General features: G+C 50.0%; 1 protein-coding gene and 1 non-coding gene across 7 annotated transcripts in view; both read left to right on the top strand.

The window, feature by feature from the left end:
* Aff1 (ALF transcription elongation factor 1) overlaps positions 1 to 16477 on the top strand; it is a 151326-nt gene extending 134849 nt beyond the window's left edge. For 4 of the 6 annotated variants that reach the window (XM_075943943.1, XM_075943944.1, XM_075943942.1 and 1 more), the window contains 10 exons: positions 1882 to 2874; positions 7954 to 8060; positions 8956 to 9202; positions 9642 to 9733; positions 9972 to 10032; positions 12060 to 12193; positions 12671 to 12742; positions 13236 to 13373; positions 14821 to 15044; positions 15838 to 16472. In XM_075943943.1, the coding sequence (XP_075800058.1) occupies positions 1882 to 2874; positions 7954 to 8060; positions 8956 to 9202; positions 9642 to 9733; positions 9972 to 10032; positions 12060 to 12193; positions 12671 to 12742; positions 13236 to 13373; positions 14821 to 15044; positions 15838 to 15959 (2190 nt within the window). In that variant the 3' untranslated portion in view covers positions 15960 to 16472. Of the gene's footprint in view, positions 1 to 1881; positions 2875 to 7953; positions 8061 to 8955; positions 9203 to 9641; positions 9734 to 9971; positions 10033 to 12059; positions 12194 to 12670; positions 12743 to 13235; positions 13374 to 14820; positions 15045 to 15837 lie in introns of all 6 variants that reach the window. The other 2 variants (XM_075943945.1, XM_075943941.1) reach the window with 2 other exon arrangements.
* LOC142833250 (U6 spliceosomal RNA) lies at positions 13973 to 14079 on the top strand. Its single transcript, XR_012907379.1, has one exon. It is a non-coding gene; the product is annotated as a U6 spliceosomal RNA (small nuclear RNA).
* Positions 16478 to 19606: the final 3129 nt, after the last annotated feature.

Below are 19606 nucleotides of genomic sequence, written 5' to 3'. Positions count from 1 at the left end.
GTGTTGTCCTGTCCCAGCCTTTCCTAAGGAGTGGTGGGAAGGGTTTGGTTTCAGGGCACTCTGCCACACAGCTTTATCAGCTCACTGAGCCACTGTGCTACCAAAAGCCATGAGTCTAAGTAGGAAATCGTGGCAAGCAGCCACTCTGCTGCTCTCTTCTCTGCACACGCTTAACCACCTTGTTGCGTTAGAATAACACTGTGTTTCCATGTGATAGCATGCTCTGTACATTATAGAAGTCATTTTCCCCTCTTGCTGAAATTTAAATGAACACCTGGGTGAGCTGGTGTAAGTTGGAGGCTGGACAAGAGATCTGTTGCCCTAGGAGCAGTATAGTGTAAACAGAAAAGAGCCCAGCCCCTTTCTGCCTACAGGAACCCTCCTGGCTTCTCTGCTGGCTTCTTGTTGGTGGTGTTATCCCGCTGTGAGCCCAAGAAGCTACACCATCTTACTTCTGGCCCAGCCTGACCAAAATGGCATCCATACAGCATGTTTTTGGAGAGTTGGATTATCTGGTATACTGTCAGCCATCTTCCCTTTGAAAAACTTCCACTCTGAGGCTGAGGGTAAAGGTCAGTGATAGAGCACCAGCCTGCCAGGCACAGGCTTTCCGTTTGTTCCCCAGCAAGTTAAACAAAATTAAGATTATATTTGGTTCAACCGGCTGGATGGCTCTTATCCGTGATCTAATCAGTTAAGTCTCATGTATCAGACCTTTCAGTTAGCGCTGGTGGCCTGTGTGTGGTTTAACTGTTCACTTCAATAAGAGTGGGTCTTGGGGAAGGAGAAACAGAGCAAGTGAGTGATATATGGTGCCTTCTAAGATATAATCATCACTCTGTCATCACTGGCATTTCCCATATGTTCTGTAATTCATGTAGTGATAGAGATGGTCTTGTCGAGGACCAGACTTGGGTTTTCAGCAGTTAATAGCAGGCTGTTCGCAGCTCCCACTGTGAGGGAATCTTACACCCTCTTCTGGCCATCTGTATTCAGTATTACCTACCCCCTTTAATATAATTAATATACATGCTATAAATGTATCAGAATAAAAACATTTTAAATGAGAAAATTACAAAATAAAATATTAAAAATATATGAAAGTAAGTCACCATATATATACATACACATATACACATATGCATATATATACACATATGCATATATATATATATATATGTGTGCAAAAAAATGACCAAATATCTCCTGGCATGGCATGCATCCATAGTTAATTTAGCAGCAACAGTTTTAGTCACAGGATGTTTTAGGAACTCCATCTGCCCTATCAATTGTTTGGGTAAAAATGGGTACTGTTGTCTGTCTGTCTGCTGCGGATCTTGTCTTTGTGCTTGGCAGCAAGCGCAGCTTCAGACCTGGCTGCCTGTAGTGAAAGATGCTGTGTCCCTGCTGACGTGCCTTCACCATAGCTCTCTGTAGTTCGGAAATCAGATCTGTTATATTAGTGGTGATCCCATCACATATAAATTACTGTTTTTAAGTAACTAAGAGAAGTCAAGTGTTAGGCAAGGATCCTTATCAATTGAAAAAGGGGTTTTTATTCCTTGTCCCCTGCATTACAGGTCAATACATGTTCATTCATTCTGTTCAAGTTGTGACATCAGGACAAAAGACGTACTACAAAGACATCTCAGAAGTTGCCAATAGCTTATTAATTAATACCTACTGACCAAAGTTCTCAAATTGCAAAATTGCTAAGATTATTCTAAACCATTAAAGACTGTGATTTATAATTTGAGGGGGATGATTAGAAGGTAAATTCCTAGGCTCAGAATGAGCAGTTCTCCTGGGGACAGTCCTGTATGACGGGACTGCTAACACAGAAGAAGAGTTAATAACACTTTTCTCCATCTTGGTTTCTAGCCCGAGCCTCCGACAACCAACAGGTGGCAGCTGGACAACTGGTTGACCAAGGTCAGCCAGCCCCCAGTGCCCCTCGAGGGTCGCGCAAGCACTGAGTCTCCACGCTGGCGCCAGGAGAGTAAGGATGGAGACCGCAGCACTGAGCAGCAGCACCCTGAGTCCAAAGACCCTCCCCCTAAGAGCTCCAGCAAAACCCTCCGAGGTCCCACTGAGGGGCCCCAGCCTGGGAAGAGGAGCTGCCAGAAATCCCCTGCCCAGCAGGAGCCCCCACCTCGGCAAACTGTCGGAACCAAACAACCCAGAAAACCTGCCAAGGGCTCTGGCCAGGCAGAGCCCCAGGGCAGCGGGCCTGCCGAAAGTGACCCAGGGCCCCTTCCCTATGGCTCAAAAGAACAGACTTCCAAAGACAAACCCAAGGTGAAGACGAAAGGCAGGCCACGCTCTGTGGGCAGCAGGGAGCCTAAGCCTGAAGGGCCCATGCCTAAACCACAGGCAACTGTGCCCAAGCCACAGGCAGCTGTGCCCACCCCTAATGAGAGGAGGAAGCACAAGGGTTCCCCGGCCCCCTCCAAGGCCCCCTCAGGTCCTCAGCCTCCAAAGGACAATGCTGGGAACAGGAACTCTGAGCACTTTGCTCTTGTCTCGTTGACTGAGAGCCAGGGTCCACCCCACAGTGGCAGGGGCAGCAGCGGTGTCAGCGGCTTCAGGACTAGCGGCTGCCGACAGGCGGTGATCGTCCAGGAGGACGGCCAAAAAGACAGACTCCTGGTACCCTTGAGAGACACCAAATTGCTCTCACCGCTCAAGGACACTCAACCACCAACGAGCTTGGTGGTGAAGATAACCCTAGACCTTCTCACTCGGATTCCCCAGCCCCTGGGGAAGGGCGGTCACCCCAGGAAAGCGGAAGACAAGCAGCTGCTGGCGGCAAGGAAGCAGGACTCTGAGAAGAGAACCAGCGACGGCTCCAGCAGAGTAACCAAGAAGAGAAAGGTGAGTACGGAGACACGCCTGACGGTGTGCGCCAGGGCCAGGGTTCTGCTGGCCTGCACCCACTTCCCATTCTGCCGGTTCTTGTTCGTGGCAGGGACCCCCGCGCTTGCTTTCTCTGCACCCTGCAGCTCTCCAAGGGCACATTTTTGTGTATGCAGAGATCACTGTTTATTCTCTGACATGATGTTTTGTCCTGGGAAATTAAGGTCTTCCATGAACTGGAATGAGAATTAGTATTGTGAATGTTTGAAAGAATTGCTCTCACTCATGACGCGTGGTGTGTTACTGGAACTGTTTATTGACACGTGGGCAGGAGGTTTTGAGTAGAGGGAACTGGTAGGGTTGAGCTGCAGACCACTGGACGTCTGTGTTTTAGTACGGGTTTTCACGGGAAACTTGCCTTATTTGAGACTTTGTATTAGACATGCTGCCAGTTTGGACAGCACCTGCCTTATTCTAATTGTTGAGCTTGGCTCTCTTCTTTTGCTTTTTTGTGATGAGGGAAGACTGGGGAGCGTTTCCCGGGGGGGGGGGGGCTCTCTGACTGTCTGCCTAGATCTGGCACAAAAGGGGCCAACTGTCTCGCTGTTGAGGGGCAGGATTTAGCCCTCTAGAGCATATGAAACTGTCTCGCTGTTGAGGGGCAGGATTTAGCCCTCTAGAGCATATGAAACTGTCTCGCTGTTGAGGGGCAGGATTTAAGCCCTCTCGAGCATATGAAACTGTCTCGCTGATGAGGGGCAGGTTTTAGCCCTCTAGAGCATATGAAACTGTCTCGCTGATGAGGGGCAGGATTTAGCCCTCTCGAGCATATGAAACTGTCTCGCTGATGAGGGTAGGATTTAGCCCTCTCGAGCATAGGAAACATGTCTCGCTCACCTGTGGAACATGAGCACAGGAAGGGCCGTGGAGCTTGCTGTCCCCTGGAGACACGGCAGGGCTCTAGCAAACTGAAAAGGGTGACGTGAGAGTGCGTGTGACCACCGCATCTTTGGGGTGACTCAGGTGCTTGCCGGAGATGCTGTTTGAGCCAGAAGAGGGTGGATTTGCATGCCAGAAAGTCTTTTTTGGGGGGTGGTGGTGAAAGATAGTGTAGCCCCTGCCTGTCCGGGAACATACCCTGTAGAGCAGGCTGACCTCAGACTCACAGAAATCACCAGCCTCTTCCTGCCTACCAATTAAAGACCTGCACCACCTAGCCAGAAAGATTTGAAAGCTTTCAGAATGAGACGTAGTGTAGGGCGTGTCTATGTCTGTTTCTGTTTGCGTGCGTGCGTGCATGTCTGTCTGTCAGGGAACTTGTGGTGGGCCTGTTTAGGAAAACGTGACCCTGCATCTTAGAGCGGGTGTCAAGGATGTCCTAGTGTACCCCCTCCTGCCGGCAAGCCTCCCATCATCTCCCCCTCTTAGCTTCCCTGGTCTCGGGCAGTAACCATCTGCCTTTCTTCTGCTCTTCCCTGGAGCGGAGGGGAGTATTCTCCCTGTGCTGCCTTGTTAGAGACCCAGACTTCAGTGGGGTCTAGGCTAGCTCCTCTCCTCATCTCTGAGAACAGTTCCTGCCCTTTGGAACGCGAGCCTCCAGACGTGGCTCAAGAGAAGCTTTTTTAGGTCAGGCCCAGGGAATCATTTTGTTCAGCACATGGAGAAGTTATGATTTCTTCATTTTAACTGAGCTCAATTAGGTTCACTTAATTGAGTTTTTCAAAGTGTCTGATCCAAAAGAAACGCAGAACAAACGCTAACTGTTGCGTCCGTTAGTATGCTGGCCACCAGGCGCTCAGCGTCAGGACATCCTGGCTCCTCGCAGCTCTCTCCTGTCTACTACTCTGTCCCCAGCTTCTGATTCCTATAGAACCCTGCCATTGGGCCATGCACTCTTAGGCCCTTGGTCCCCTCCTCTTGGCTTCCTTTTCCTTTTTGCTCTCTGTGGCTTCCCTTCCTCTCACTCTCTGCCCTCCCACGGTCTCTCCCTATCTGCAATAGACACCTTCCCTTCAGCTCCTTTGGAGATGTCATGTCCTCACGCTATACACAAAGCTCTGGTAAGCACCCAGAGATATGGCTTGGGGGTCTGACTGTCTGAGAAAGGTCCAGATGGGACCCACTGGTTTCAATCCTGGCTGTAATAACGACCTCCCAAGCCTGACTACATTATAGTCGCCAACCTCCCCCCATCCCCCCCCACAGGTGACAGTAGGTAGCCCTCCCGAACTCTGGTGCTTTGAAATTCCTAGACAGTGGTGATGCTCCCAGGATTGGGAGCAGTGGAGCGCAGCCTTACGTGGGCTCTGCTCAGGAAAACTGGTGCCTGGGTAGAGGAACTGTTGAGGTGTGCCCCGAGTGTGGCTAGCATGGATAAGGCAGCCAGGAATCCTTGCCTGAAGTATGTCATTAATTAGCAGCTTGCCTGAGAAGCCTTCAGACTGGTGTGAATAAAAAGCCAGCTGCTGTGTGTTTACCCCTCAGAGACGTTTGTCCTTCTGTGTTACTTCCTGGACACCATGGGGGAGGAATTGCGTACCTCATTCATTCTGTGCGTCAGCACAGTGACTACCCTTCAAGCCTCCCTGGCTCCAGTGGGTCACTTGTTATGCAAACCTGGGACCCTGACTCTGGGGCAGAGGTCATACTGACTTCTTTTTTTTAACTTGGGACTGCTTCTTCTCAAATTTAGATTGTGAAGACCTCATTTTCAGTGTGACTGTTAGAAAGGGTTCTGGAGATGCAGTCGGGGACACTGGAGAGCGTTCCAAGTCCTCACACTCATGAAGTTTGTTTAACAGAACTTATCCCTCTCCTCTTACGAGATTTAGCAAAAATTCTCAGACGACTCACACGTGTTTTTAGACTTAGTACTCATGAGACTGTCTGAGAACACATGGCAGGGCATGACTGGGGCTCAGGGTTTGATGACTTCCCTAGTATTTATTAAGGCTCTGGATTCAATCCCTAGCCATGCAAACTAAAAGCCAGGCAACAGGAAAGGGCCGTGGTGCTAACGGCTGTGATGCAGCCATCAGAAGTGGCCCCCGAGGGGACTAGGTTAGGAACAGCTCACGAGGCACGACAGAGAAACTAGGTAAATACTCTTTTTTTTTTTACGATCTGCTTAGCATTTGTTTTTTTATTGAGAAAAGAAAAAAAAAAAACAAGTTTCCGCCTCCTCCCAGCCTCCCATTTTTCTCCCCCTCCTCCCACCCTTCTCCCCCTCCCCCCCTCCTCCTCCCCCTCCCCCCCTCCTCTCCCCCTCCCTCTCCAGTCCAAAGAGCAGTCAGGGTTCCCTGCCCTGTGGAAAGTCCTAGGTCCTCCCTCCCTCTGTCCATATCTAGGAAGGTGAACATCCAAACTGGCTAGGCTCCCACCAAGCCAGCACACTAAGTAGGATCAAAACCCCGTGCCATTGTCCTTGGCTTCTCATCAGCCCTCATTGTTCGCCATCTTGAACTGAGTACTCACCAAGCTATTGGCTGCAGTTTAGACATTAAAGTACTAATATCCACTTTCTTTTCTTAAGCTAGGAGCATGCCTCTCTGATTTGAAAGAAACCTGAAGTTAGAAGCATTCTATAAGCACCCTAGCAGACACCGAGCTCCTCATGGAGTCCTACTATGTGCTTGCCTCTTCTGCAGATGATGGTTTATTCCATCCATCCGCATACACGGGATGCAAATACGTGGGAGCTCTGTTGATATTGTCATTGTGTTGTTCTCACCATATAGCCCAGGCTGGCCCGGAAGCCAAGATCCTTCTGCTACAGCCTCCCACGTGTTGGGATTGCAGTTGTATGCTTAGATAAGCAGGCGGACTTTCTTACTGGTCATTTCAACGAATAACGAAATGAAGGAGTTCACTGTAGCCTTGCTCTAACATGACTGTTTGATTAAGCAGGACACCATCACCTCTGGTGAGGGGATCAGTGTATGTATATCCTCCTTTATGTCCACAGAGAAAGGGAAGTCATGGCGTATGACAGGAAAAGGTGTGTTTCTTGTGCTTGGGATGGTTACTTCTGCCTTTGGCTTCCACCCAAAGTCCATTTGTCCTTTCTTGCCCTCACCTTCCCCAGGTTTTGTCCTTACAAATTAAGGGTAAAGTCTGATTCCATAGAATTTATTAGCGTCTTCTAGGTTTCCTTTCTTGCTGCCATGTGGCAGTAAAGGCTGTCTGAAGTCATCACATCATTGCCCGTGTCTGCCTAGCCAGGGAGAAGTAAAGCCCGGTCCACTGTAAATGGAGGCAGCTTTTCTTTTGTCCTGACTGCCAGGTCCCAAACAATCACACAGAAGCTTAATATTAATTGCAAAATGTATAGCCTATAGCTTGGGCTTATTACTAACTAGCTCTTACAGCATAACCCATTTTTATTCATCTCTATTTGCCACATGGCTCGCCACTTTACCTGTCTGCTAGGATCTTGCTTTTCTGGTGGCTGGCTCGCATCTCTCTCTTGAGCCCTTCCTTCTTCCTAAGTTTGGTTTTCCTACCTAGCTAGCCTTATTCCACTGGAATCAGTTCTGGCAGCCACCCAGCCCCAGAAATCCTCCTGCTTCCTTCCCCTCCTCCCCTTCCCTAGAACACTGGGGTTCCATGGGGCATGTGCAACAATCATGCCAGCTTTTTATGTGGGCTCTAGGGATTTGAACTGTTGTCCTCATGCATGTACATTAGGCTAGCAGGCGGCCGGGGTGCTGGGGACGCAGGCCCGCCGCTCCTATTACAACAAGAGGGGACACACACATGAATAACAAAGCAGGAGATAAATATATACACACATGATGGGGTCTATCTGATCATCTATATGGACCCATATGGTCATAGAGTAGAAAAGGAACCCACAAGCATCAAGGGCGGCCAGGAGAAGGTACTGATCAAAGTATTATGTGCACATTGACCGCATCACACCCAAGCCCATTACTTTGTTAGATTGCTTTCTCCACCGCCTCACAAGTGTGGGTGAGGGCACCGTCTGCACAGATGTCCCCATAGTCACTTTAGGTCGTTGCGTCCACTTCTGTACTTCTTCTCCCTTTGTATGGTGGCTTCTAACAGGCAACTGTACTTATTCCCTTACAATAACAGGGTGACCCAGAAACAGACCGTGACAGCAAGAAAATCAGATTGCAGAAGGATGTCCCCTCACACTGTGCTTCGTCTTCGTCTTCCCACACTGAGTCTTCCAAGACAAAGTGAGTAAGGCAGGTGGGATCAACTGGGGCAGCTCATTGGCCTTGGGGGTGACAGGACAGAGAGCTTTCTCCTGCACCAGAACCCACCCTGGCACTGGTGACTTGTGAGCTAATGGTTCATTCGCGTAGGTCTCGTCCACAGAGGCCTCGTGAGAACTGGCACTCCTATCAGCAAACCTAGATTTAGCGAAAACATTTCCACTAAGGAGCATTTCCGAGGATTACTCTTTATAGTGGCATTGAGGGTGAGCTCAGGGACCAGCTAAGCAGGGTGCTCTGCCTCCCAGCTGTCTCTTGCTGGATTTCTCTTGCCAGTGTATAGTAGGCAATGAGGTCCTAGACTGATTTAATCCCTACTACTGTGTAGGCATAGGGACAGAGAAGAAAACACTATTGCTATTTTAGCAGGATAGAAAATGGGGAAAATCTGCTCAAAGCCCTGGGTTCCTCCTACTGGGTGTTGCTTGGACTTGGGGTAGCTCAGGCTCAGTGCCTGCCTTAGAGGCGAGCTACGCGGCTTTTGTGCGAGTGCAAGAGACACGGCAGATGTCAGAGCAGTGTCAAGGCGGTGTGACCATAAACAGTAACTTACTTTCTCTCTCAGGCTTATTCAAGAAATTTCCTCACGAGAGACTTGGCAAACACAAGGGCATTTTCGGGGTGGGGCGGGCAGGGGGAGCATAGCAGCGGGCGCAGGAGCGTGACAGGGGTGGCACCAGTAGCCCAGCCTGCCTGTTTGTCAGGGTAAAGCGCAGATAGATGAGAGATGGGGTGGTCAGAGACTTCCAGCTTAGTGAAAACTCCAGGTTGTGAGACCTCAAACCTGACCCTTCTGCAGCGCAATCAAAGGACAGAATGTGATGTGTATTCTGCTTTGACTGCCCTTGCTCCCCAGAACTCCCAGGCCCTCCTCGGAGTCCTCAAGAAAGGAAATGCTTCCTCCTCCACCTGTGTCATCCTCCTCCTCCTCCTCGTCGTCTTCCTCCTCCCAGAAGTCAACCAAAACTGCACACAAGAGGTCAAAGCCGGATGCAGAAGCCTGTGGTCAGGATCCTCCCAAAAGTGCCAGCAGTACCAAGGGCAACAAGGACTCCTCCGTTCCCAAGCACAGAAAAGTGCAGGCCAGGGGCTCGGAGCACAAAGTAAGCAGCAGCGATGGGCGAGGCAGAACAAGGGTGGCCAGGACATTGGTCTGTTTTAGTTTGACAACCTCGAGCTGGGTTTAAAGAGCAAATGGGGTAGGGGCCCTTTATTAAAGCAAACCAGAGGAAAAATCAGACTCGCCTTCATAATGCATTTCTACCGCAGGTTCAGATGCTTGGCTTGAGAAATGGGTTAGTTCAGTTCTTCTTGGATACTTCAGTTATTGATCGTAATGGGAAATAAGTCAGGAGACCTGGCTTCCAGTTAGCCTGGGGCGTGCTGGGGGCTGGGAGACTGCTTCGCTGGGTGTTCCCTGCTCTTCCCCTGTAGCTGCAGTTAAATCCCTAGCTCAACCACCGTCTGACTTACTGGGCACACTGATTACTGCTGGGGCAGTGATCCTCTCTGCTGAGGGGGTGATGTGCATGTGTTTTCAAGGGGTCTTCTGGAGAACCTGCAAACCCGTTCCCAGTGCCTTCTTTGCCAAATGGTAACTGTAAACCAGGGAAGCCACAAGCGAAGCCTGACAGGTAAGCGCCCTCTTTCCTCCTCCCCTATTTCCCCTTACCGCTTCCCCCACCCCTTCTTCCCCAGTCCAACACTACTGCCTTTATTTCACCCCACCCCCTTTTCTCCTGCTTCACTCCCTTTATTCCCCTCCCCGCTTTGTTTCTCCCCCCCACTTTCTCCTTTTTCATCTTTTCTTGCCCCAGGTAGACATTTTCGGTTTGTATGACTCACACCTGCGTTTCTTCCTTATTTTTGCAGACATCAAGCTGATTTTCATATGAAGGAGGCTAAAAAATTGAAGTCCAAAGCAGAGGCAATGGTCAGTCTTGGTTTTATGTCCTTGGTTAAACTGGGGTCTCTGTTCTGCCATGTTCCCCACCATGGCGTATATGGATGGGGCAGCAGGTGGGAGGACCATGTGACAGTGGGTTCTGGGGTGGGGTATGGCTGCTGTTAGCCACAGTGTAATGTGAGCAGGATAATCAGGGTCTTCATGACTGAGGCCCCAGGTCGTTTAGGGGGACAGTGTGCAGTCTGACTGTATACAGACTTACAAACTGAGTGGAAGTTGGTCTATGGGATGTTGGTTTCATGCTTTTTCCCCCCAATTCACTACATTCATCCTTGAGATGCACAAAATGAATTATTATTAAATCAGTCTGTCTCCACCCTCAACACTGTACAAGGTGAGGAAGCCTGTTTGCACCCCACAGTGATCTTTTGCATGATAGTTGGCCATGGGAAGGCAGTGGCCAGTGCAGGCTATAAACATGTCCTCACTTGCAGCAACTCTCCTAACCTGTGAGCCTCTGAACTTCTGCAAGGGGGATGGTTTGCTGTTAACTGTAGACATCAAGTGTGGTCTTATGTCCGTGCAGCAATTTAGTGGGGTCACATGTGCCCTGAGTCTTACATTTATTGGGGTGAGGGTTGTGCCACAGTCAGCAACAGCTCTCAGAAGTCAGTTCTCTCTGTCCACTGTGGGGGTCTCAGGGGTCAGACCATGTCGTCAGGCTTGAGAGCAAGCATTTTTGCCCACTGGGCCATGTCATTAGCCTCCTGGAAGGTTCTCTGGACAGACTGCCTCTGGAGCCACATGCAAACCTGTTGGCTTTTTGTGACTTTGTCCCCTTTTGCCCATTGTAACTTTGGCCTATGCCTTTCTACTCCAGGTTGTGGGTTCCCTGATAAAATGGTCCTTGTGCTGTGAGGGATCTCTGCAATCCCCTTTTGGCCCTAGCACTGCCGCTATCCCATACGTGGGCGGTGTGACAGCTCATCCCGTGCCAAGCAGCGCTGTGTTCTCTGCTGCCTCTTTTCCAGTGCCAGGCTGCTGCAGGAGCTGCACAACTCTTTCCATTGGGTGCGACTACTGTGCACTATAGGCAGATACCAAAAGCTTACCTGACCTTAGACACCATTAGCTTTGGACTGCGTGGGTATTCAGAAGAGCTTTGAAGTGTCTGAAAGACGTGCGTGTGACACACCAGTTTATCCCTCTAGTGGTGGTAAGATGCTGATCGCAGTAGCAGGGGAGAGCCGTTTCCCTGCCCCTGGCACACAGCGGCAGAGCAGCTTGAGAGGGATCAGCCTGTTTGCCACGTGCATCTTTGCTGTTTTCTCCCCTTTGGAACACAGCAGATGGGAGCATTAGCAACACCTACAAGCTGACCCATGTTAGCCAGATGTGCTCAGTGTGTGTTACATATGCCACGTGCAGGGAAACGGACCGTTTGCCACGTTAGCGCTCAGCTGAACTGGCCATGCCACTCAGCAAGATCAAGTGACGCACTGTGTCTTCAGGATGGTGGCAAGCCACCAGTATCCAGTGTGTTCATATTCACACATTTCCTTGAGGGGGTTTCGAGAGTTTGTCCTTGTTGGCCCAGGGCATGTCCTTTTACAAAAACACCAACATGCCCAAGGATATTAATAGTCTGTCGGGCTCCAAGTCATCAAGTGATCAGTGAGATATTTTATACAAGATGATAAGCCTCAACCTCCACAAGGAAACCCATGTCTGCTCTGGATGCTGGCTCGCCTGCTTCTCGGAGGTAGCCTGTGAGTGACTGGATCACAGCCACTAATGGGGCTGTGCCCTTTTGTTTGGTGAAGTTCCAAGAGTCATATTAATATAGGATTTCTTTCTTTTTCCTTGTGAATTTCTGCTAGAAGACTCTTTCCATAGGTCAGAGCTGACCACTATGGCTATTCATCTGTTCTGTTTGTTCTTTTTCATGTCTCTCTAATCAGGAGTACATAAAGAAGTTCCAGGGCAGAATGTGTGGGTAAGAAACTGAGCGGGCACTCCCTGTGGTCTCACAGAGCCTGTGTCTTCCCCCACAGGCGGACAAGACTGGAAAGGCCTTCAAGTATTTGGAAGCCGTCCTGTCTTTTATTGAGTGTGGGATGGCTACGGAGTCAGAAAGCTCAGCAAAGGCGGCGTACGCTGTCTACTCAGAAACCATAGACCTCATTAGGTAAGTACTGGGGTGTTGAGCGTCCTCCAGACCTGCCTCTCTCCTCGCTGGGTGTGAGGACAGCACCTGCCTGTTGCGACCCAGGCTCTGTTACCTTTTTCCGAATTAAAGTGTGTTGTAGACCAGGGAACACAGCATAACTGGGTGCAACAAGGCCATTTTGGCGAGTGCTCTGAAGAGAACACCGAGTCTCGGGAGGGTGCTTTTCCCAGCTTAGGTTTCCTGTCAGATGTCTCCTCCAGTCCATGCTCCCTGCATGTCATGGAGGTTTAGTGAGGATGTGGTCAAGCTTGGTTGCAGGAGAGAGCAGGCCAGGTCTTCTGAGCGGCTTGTGGTTGCTCTTAACCCCTGCGCTTCTGTGCCGCACACAACACATCTTCATTTCCTCTGGAAACCGGAGAGGGAGCTAGGACAGCCAGCACACCCGGGCTCCTGTACCCGACCTGTTTAATCTCAGACACTTTTGTCTCCCTGCAGGTTCACAATGTCACTAAAACCCTTCTCAGATACCACGGCGCCAGCACAAGAAAAGATATTTGCTGTTTTATGGTGTGTAAAATTTGATTCGTTATATAAATAGCACTTTCCTTTGATTAAACTTTATCTAAAATTTTTTTTTTGAGACAAGGTCTCTATATAACTCTGACTGTCCTGGAACCCTTGAGTTTGAGACCAGCTTGGTCTACATAGAGATGCACCTGCCTCTGCCTTGCCAGTGCTGGGATTAAAGGTGTGCTCCACCACAACTGGCTCTAAATTTATTTTCTTAAAATGAAAATGGTGGCAGGAGGCAGGTGAACGTGACCATGGTCATCAGGAAATGGTGTCTGCCGTGCTCTTCTGCCCCCTGGGGGGCTGCTCTGGTCTCAGGACTCAAGCGATGTTTGTGCACTTGTTTCCAGCGTGGCAATGTGCCGTGCAGTGTTGTGCCCGAGGGGAGAACCCAGCGTGCTCACAAGCGCTGCTTGGCAGAGCCTCTCAAGGCAGGAGCTGTGGCCTTGAGGTCACCACAGTTCAGAGTAACCTCTGGTTTTGTTCGCAGTTTGCGTTGCCAGTCCCTGGTGAATATGGCGATGTTTCGCTGTAAAAAGGACGTAGTAATGAAGTATTCTCGCACGCTTAGTGACCACTTCAAGAGTTCTTCCAAAGTGGCCCAGGCACCTTCTCCGTGCATGGCAAGGCAAGTGTTAAGTATGGCTAAACAATGCCCAGCCGTGTCATTCACCTCTTGCTTGTGTGCCGCTTGATGTGCATGTGACTTCGGGTTCTTCAGAAATCGTGTAGTTGGCCCTCATGTGCACTGGCTCCCTAAACCGAAGCCGTTTAGGCTGATGTAATAACATACAGGGTACAGAGTAAGTCCCAAGATTCCCAGTGGGTTGCCTAAAATTGCAGCCAGTACTGGCCTTCTGAGGATTCCCCACACGTGTCTTTTTCTACGCAAGATTCCCCTATTGCTGCCAGCACACACTCTGTGAACAGAAACCGCTCGCTTGTGCTGGCAGGTGAGTGTTGGAATGTGTCTCTCATGGTCCTGCCCAGTGCAATTTGTTGTCTAAGACAGGAACTCACTCTATAACCCAGGCTGGCCCCCAAATTTGTGCTCGTTCTGTCCCACCGCCCAAGCGCATATAGAACTGCACCCGTGTTTGGTTTCTTGTCCGTCACGGAGTCCTGTTTCTTCTGGGCCTTGCTTTTAGAGAGCATTTAATATAATACAGACCCATTTGTAGCAATCAGAAAGGGAGGGTCTTCAAACGGCCTCTTACAGAATGTCCTTTGCTCTTTTGGGCAGCACATATACTAAAGTCGGAACAATACAGAGAAGATTAGCATAGCCCCTTTGCAAGGATGGCACACACGTTTGTGAAATGTTCCATTAAAAAAATTCCTAATGGAGCCTAGACCAAGGGCATATGCTGTCAGTCATGTGATTTAGCTAGGGTGGCTTCATAATAACCCTCGCACTGCCAGGATGCAGCAGTGACCGCCGCTCTGGGCAGCTCTGACCGCATGGCAGTGTCTGCCTGACCCGTCTTTCCATCTTTTGTCATGCTTACGTGATGGAGCTTTTCCGTCCTCTGACCCAACTGAAGCATGTAAACTTGTAGGACCAGGCCATCAGCCAGGAACAGGAGGAGAGGTCGTGGGGCTCCTGAACCCCAGTCACTGTGCCCAGCCTGCTGCTGGTCTGTTTGATCTGTGTTACTGACCCAGGAGTTGTTTTCGGAACCAGGCATGCAGTTCACCTTTATGGTGCTGTGACCAGGGAAAGAAAGAGAAAGGTATAGTAAGTGATTCAGGCGGTGGCTCTGGGTGGCTCCACGGGTCTGAGAGTCAGGTCTGAGCTCAGAGGCTCCTGCCTACCATGCGTGAGGCCTCGATTTAGTGTCTAGCTCGGCAGAGGGATGAGGGAGGGAGTCACAGAAGACGAAGTCTGAGTCCAGAAGAGCGTGGTGGGAACCCAGGTCAGTCTTCCAGATGTGCCTTTGAACTTGTAGGAGTGACTTTAGCAGTGATTACTGTTTTGGGGCACACACCCTGAAATTTAGACTGCAGTCTAGAGGCTGGTCTGTGATCTGCACGTTTGTGCAATTAACCAAGTCTCTCTCTCTCCATCCTTGCAGGAGCACAGGCGTTCCGTCTCCCCTCTCCCCAATGCCTTCTCCTGCCAGCTCTGTGGGGTCCCAGTCAAGTGTTGGCAGCATGGGGAGCAGTGGGGTGACGGCCACCATCAGTACCCCAGTCACCATCCAGAACATGACCTCCGCCTATGTCAACTTCACAGCCCACGTCCTTAAGGCCTTTGATCTGTGGGATCAGGCAGAGGCCCTTACAAAGAAGAATAAAGGTAAGGGGCTCGGTGGCGGCAGCCAGTATGGCATGCGGGTAGGAGGTGTTTCGGTCCAGCTTTACATTCCCTCTCACGAAGCAAAAGAGACGGGCAGTCTCTTTTCCTAGTCCCTCTGCTCTGCTTCATAACCAAGTTCCAGATCTTCCTTGAGGTCTGTGGTGTGAGCTAGATTCTGAGGCTAGATCTCCGCCTTTAGCACTCTGCCTCCTCACGGATGTTGGCATTGTTGTTTCAGCCTGAACTGAAATGTTAGCGAAAGAGCAGAGCGGAGCGAGCTGTGCTCCGGCTGTCCCATGGCTCAGCACAGTTGGGATGGAGCGGCACGGCCCCAGGGCTGAGTTTGTGTGTTTCCAGCATTCATTAAGATGGCTAGTCTAGCTACAATCGAAGACATACAGCTTAGCAAACATCCCTGAGACCTAATTGGGAAGGGCCGGGAACTCCATCCAGGCTTGAGTCAGGGAAAGTGAATATACAAGTGCCCAGTGGAAGAAGATGGCCGGCGCCGGAGCTCTCGATTTCCCCACAGCCTCTTTGCCTTCTTGGCAAACTGTCCCCTCTCCTCTCATGCACCCGTTGCTCATGGCTCACCAGTTGGACACCTGAACCACTGTTCTAGGTGTGAGTTCCGGGTTTTACTCAGAAGGGAGGGCTGTCAAGAATTAGCCACTCACAGATTCATGCTAGGCAAGCCACAGGATGCTGTGGGTATACGACCTCCAGACTTTGTTTTCATTGTAATTTGATCTGTACAAGTATTTACTCATGTTGGATTTGGATTTGATTGCAGACTTCTTTGCTCAGCTCAGCACAAAGGTGCGTATCTTGGCCCTCAACAGCAGCCTGGTGGACCTGGTGCACTACACAAGACAAGGTCTGCAGCGGCTGAGACAAGCTCCCAAAACTCCCTAGTACAGGCTGGGATTACTCGATGCCTTGGAATGTCTTTGCACAATTGGAAGCCTTGATCAGTGTAGACAGCTGTCCGACTGGGATGGCACACTCAAGAAGTGAAACACCATGAGATGGCCAGAATGCTTGCCCGCTCAAACTCACAGGAGCTGTGTGGCCATCGGTTGGATGCTGGTTAGCAGAGCGGACGGTGGGAAATGATCTGCCTTTCCTAACGGAAGGACAGAAGTGCAATGGAGCCTAGCTGGCACATGGATGGTCTAGCAACATTTCTGTTTGTTTGTTTGTTTGTTTTTCTGTTTGTTTGAACAATAGGATACAATTTGCAGAGGAAAGGACGAGAAGCAGTTTCTGGTCCACGGCAGATTCCTGTCATCTCAGTGGCCACATAAGTTCACTTCCAGAAGGAATTTTTTTTCAAATAATAATTTTTGGTGAAGGGTTTTATGGATATATTTTTTCTTTTCAAGTTTTAAAGAAAATATTGTTTAATAAATTGTGATGGCCACCTGTAAAGCAGAAGTCGTGAAGCTCCACTGTGCTACTTCCTGCAGTGAACAGTGGCTCTGATGACAGTGTCATCATTTAGAGGATTGAAGGGGCCGCCCTCCCCCGCCGCCCCCGTCCCCAGTGCCTAGAGTCCTGCACTGTCTAGCTCTGGCCTCCTCGGGTCTGTCCTAGATCCAGGATCCATCTTATGGTCTTCCCCACATCCCAGGTAGTCCTGCACTCCCTGCCTCCCGCCACCACACTCCTGGAAAGTGACTGGCTAAGCAGCACCGTGGTGCATGTGGGCAAAGGGAGCCACTGTTGTTTGCCTTGGGCGGGAGGCACGGACTTCCTCATCTGTCAGAGTCCCCGGTGCTGACAGCGCCATGGAACTCCTTGTCCTCAGTCAATGAAAGCGAGGTCTTCCTACAGAAGCTGTATTTTTCTGCTACAAATTATTTTATATTTATAGCAAAACTCAACCTTCCAAAGCCCTTTGATTATCCAGGGGATACTGCCTCCCCGAAAGGATATGGAGATTTGGGGTTTGGGAATCCACTACCACACACCCTCAGTCCAGACTTCTCAGGTACAGTGATTGGATACTGAAGACCTGTGACCTTCCCCAGCCATACCCGCCCCCATTAATCAAGTCCACGTCGACAGAGTGAGAGCACACACGGACTTCACACCTGCCCATAAGCACAGGCCTTTCACTGAGAGTCACAAGTGAGTACTGGAATGCTCTTGAGCGTAGCGGTTTTAAAAGCCAATTCTCTACCCCTGCAGAAAGTAGAATATGCACGTGTTATGACTGTTTTCCCCTCCCCCTCTCCCTTCCCACCCATCTCCACTTGCTACCAGCCTTGCTGTGTGTTTGTATCTAGAGATGAGTGGAGATGGAAGACCCATCTTAGTGAGGGAGCCTGAGGTCCCTGGGGTGGGGGACGACTTTCTTACCTTGGTAAATCCACACAGGGGCTACAGGTGGATGTGGTGCCAGGTGTTGGTGCGACACCCTCGGCCTCTCAGCCTGCTTTGGATGGAGCCAGAGAAATGGCTACCCTGTGCGTCTCTGAGCACAGGCTGAGACCAACGGAGCAGTTCTTTTTATTAATGTTTCCTGTAAAGTTCTTGTTCACTGAGCACGTGGTCAGTCGTCCCCGTCCCCTCTCGAGCAGAGTCTGGCTTGTGTAGTCTCATACGGCTCTTTTCCCTTCTCCCACGGCTGTCTGTATCCCTTGCTGTACCGTGGAAACGAGCTGCCCGTCAGTTGTGACCGGTTCTAGTCTAGACAGATGTTGCCAAAGCATGTGTGTCCCACCAGTGGCCCACTGTGCCCCTTGACTGAACACGCTCAGCCAGTGCAGGAAGAGCGGGCCGCCTCGTCCTTTGTACTGGATGTGTTTTCTCAATTCTCTATACTCCAGTTTCATTTGTACCTTGAAAACTAATGAGTTTGGACAGACCTGTTTGTAGCAATTTGGTGTGTAGATGAGAAAGAGAGGGAACACAGTGGCCGATGAGCCAATGAGTGCTGTTGCTGCTCACTGTAGAAACCTGAAGATCATGTAAACAATTTGCACTTTTCACTATATGCTTACAATTCCCCAGGGCAGCCCTTTCCCAAGGCGATTCATCCGGAAGGACTATAAAATGAACCTCTTGAACGTGTGATGCTATAACCATAGAAGAGTATATACTTCCTGGTGAGGGAAGCAGCGTGTTGGAGAGTGAAGGGCAGTCTTGCCTTTGCCTTACAACGGGTGTGGATGGCCATACATGTAGAAGCCCTTCTAGATCATAAAAAATCCTGTCGCTCTCCTTCACGGTGCCAAGAGGGCAGGCCCCGTGGGAGCAGGGACTGCACGGCAAGTGCATCCTCTGGACAGAAAGGACCCCACCCACCCCTCTGTGCTCTAATTCTAGGTCTTAGGACGCTTAGAGTGGGCTCTTCCCCGTCCTGATTGACAATGTGCCTTAACTGACACCTTATGTATTCATGTTAGGGACAGGACCTCAGCCTTAGGATTCCTGCTTAGAAAGTGCTGTGTGCTGCACAGCTACGGTCCCGATGCAGAGGATGAGATTCGTCTAGACGCATTTGTGCCTTTGTTGACCAAACAGCTTCTCAAGTGATGCTCTTTGTTTTGCCACGGCTTCAAGGGCTGATGTTTACTTTGCTGTTTTGTCAAGTCTGAGGTCTGTGCATCTTAAGGTAAATGAGTTGGGCTTTACAAAAATATCTAAACTCTTTCCATGCCCCCTGCAAATCCCTCCTCTTGGTGATCTACCTTTCCCAACACTACCAATCCACCACTTCGTTGTTCATTCTTTCCCGCTGCTTAGAAGTATTTAAATCTCCTGAGAATATTCCAGGCTCCTTTTAGAGACACAGAAGTGTAGGTTTTTCTCACTGAGAATGAGCCAACTGCTCTGCAGCTGTGGGGAGGGTAGGTTCCGTTTGGATGCCTCCTTCTCCCTGCCTCCTTCTGTTGGTTTTGGTCTATTTGGAAATAATGGGTGTGAGGATGTTTCCTGTGCCTTAAGGGATGTTAAAGGGCAGAAGGGCACGGTGTTGGGGTTTTCCTTCAAATTCTGTAAGTGGTATTTCTGCCAGGTGGTCCTCCAGTGTGCAGTCCAGTCATGCTGGCTTCCCACTGAGAACAGTCACCTGTGGCCATGCCCTTCTAATGATGATTGACAAGCACATTTCTTCAGGCGGCTGTGAGCTTCCTAGGGGTGAATGACACACTATATTCTGTTCCACTGTGCGTCCCACATTGCTGTCACTGTGATGACCAAAGTGCCTCTTTCCCTACCTAAGAGGGAGCCAGAGGACGGGAAGGAAGCCTAGAACTCCCTGCGAGCCTGGATATTGCTACATCTGTCCATAGGACAGACACTGGAATAAGGCCACTGACACGCAGGCCACGCTGCATTGCTGGGCCGCACCGTGGTTGACCTGAGAAAGATGAACTCGCTTTGCCTAGGTGTTTTAGCAATACTCAATACAGGCAGTATTAAGTTTGCCTTTTGTTCAGGCCACGACGTGTATTGCTAATACTGCACACCCTCACAATCTCATGCTGGGGTGTGTGCATGTCTGTTCCGAATCTTGTTTTAATTTTTTCTGAATGTGATCATGTTTTGGATGA

Source organism: Microtus pennsylvanicus, chromosome 12 (assembly GCF_037038515.1).
Source record: "Microtus pennsylvanicus isolate mMicPen1 chromosome 12, mMicPen1.hap1, whole genome shotgun sequence".
Classification (NCBI taxonomy): Eukaryota; Metazoa; Chordata; class Mammalia; order Rodentia; family Cricetidae; genus Microtus; species Microtus pennsylvanicus.
The sequence above is the reverse complement of the archived record's forward strand: the minus strand, read 5'-3'. Positions and strand labels throughout refer to the sequence as shown.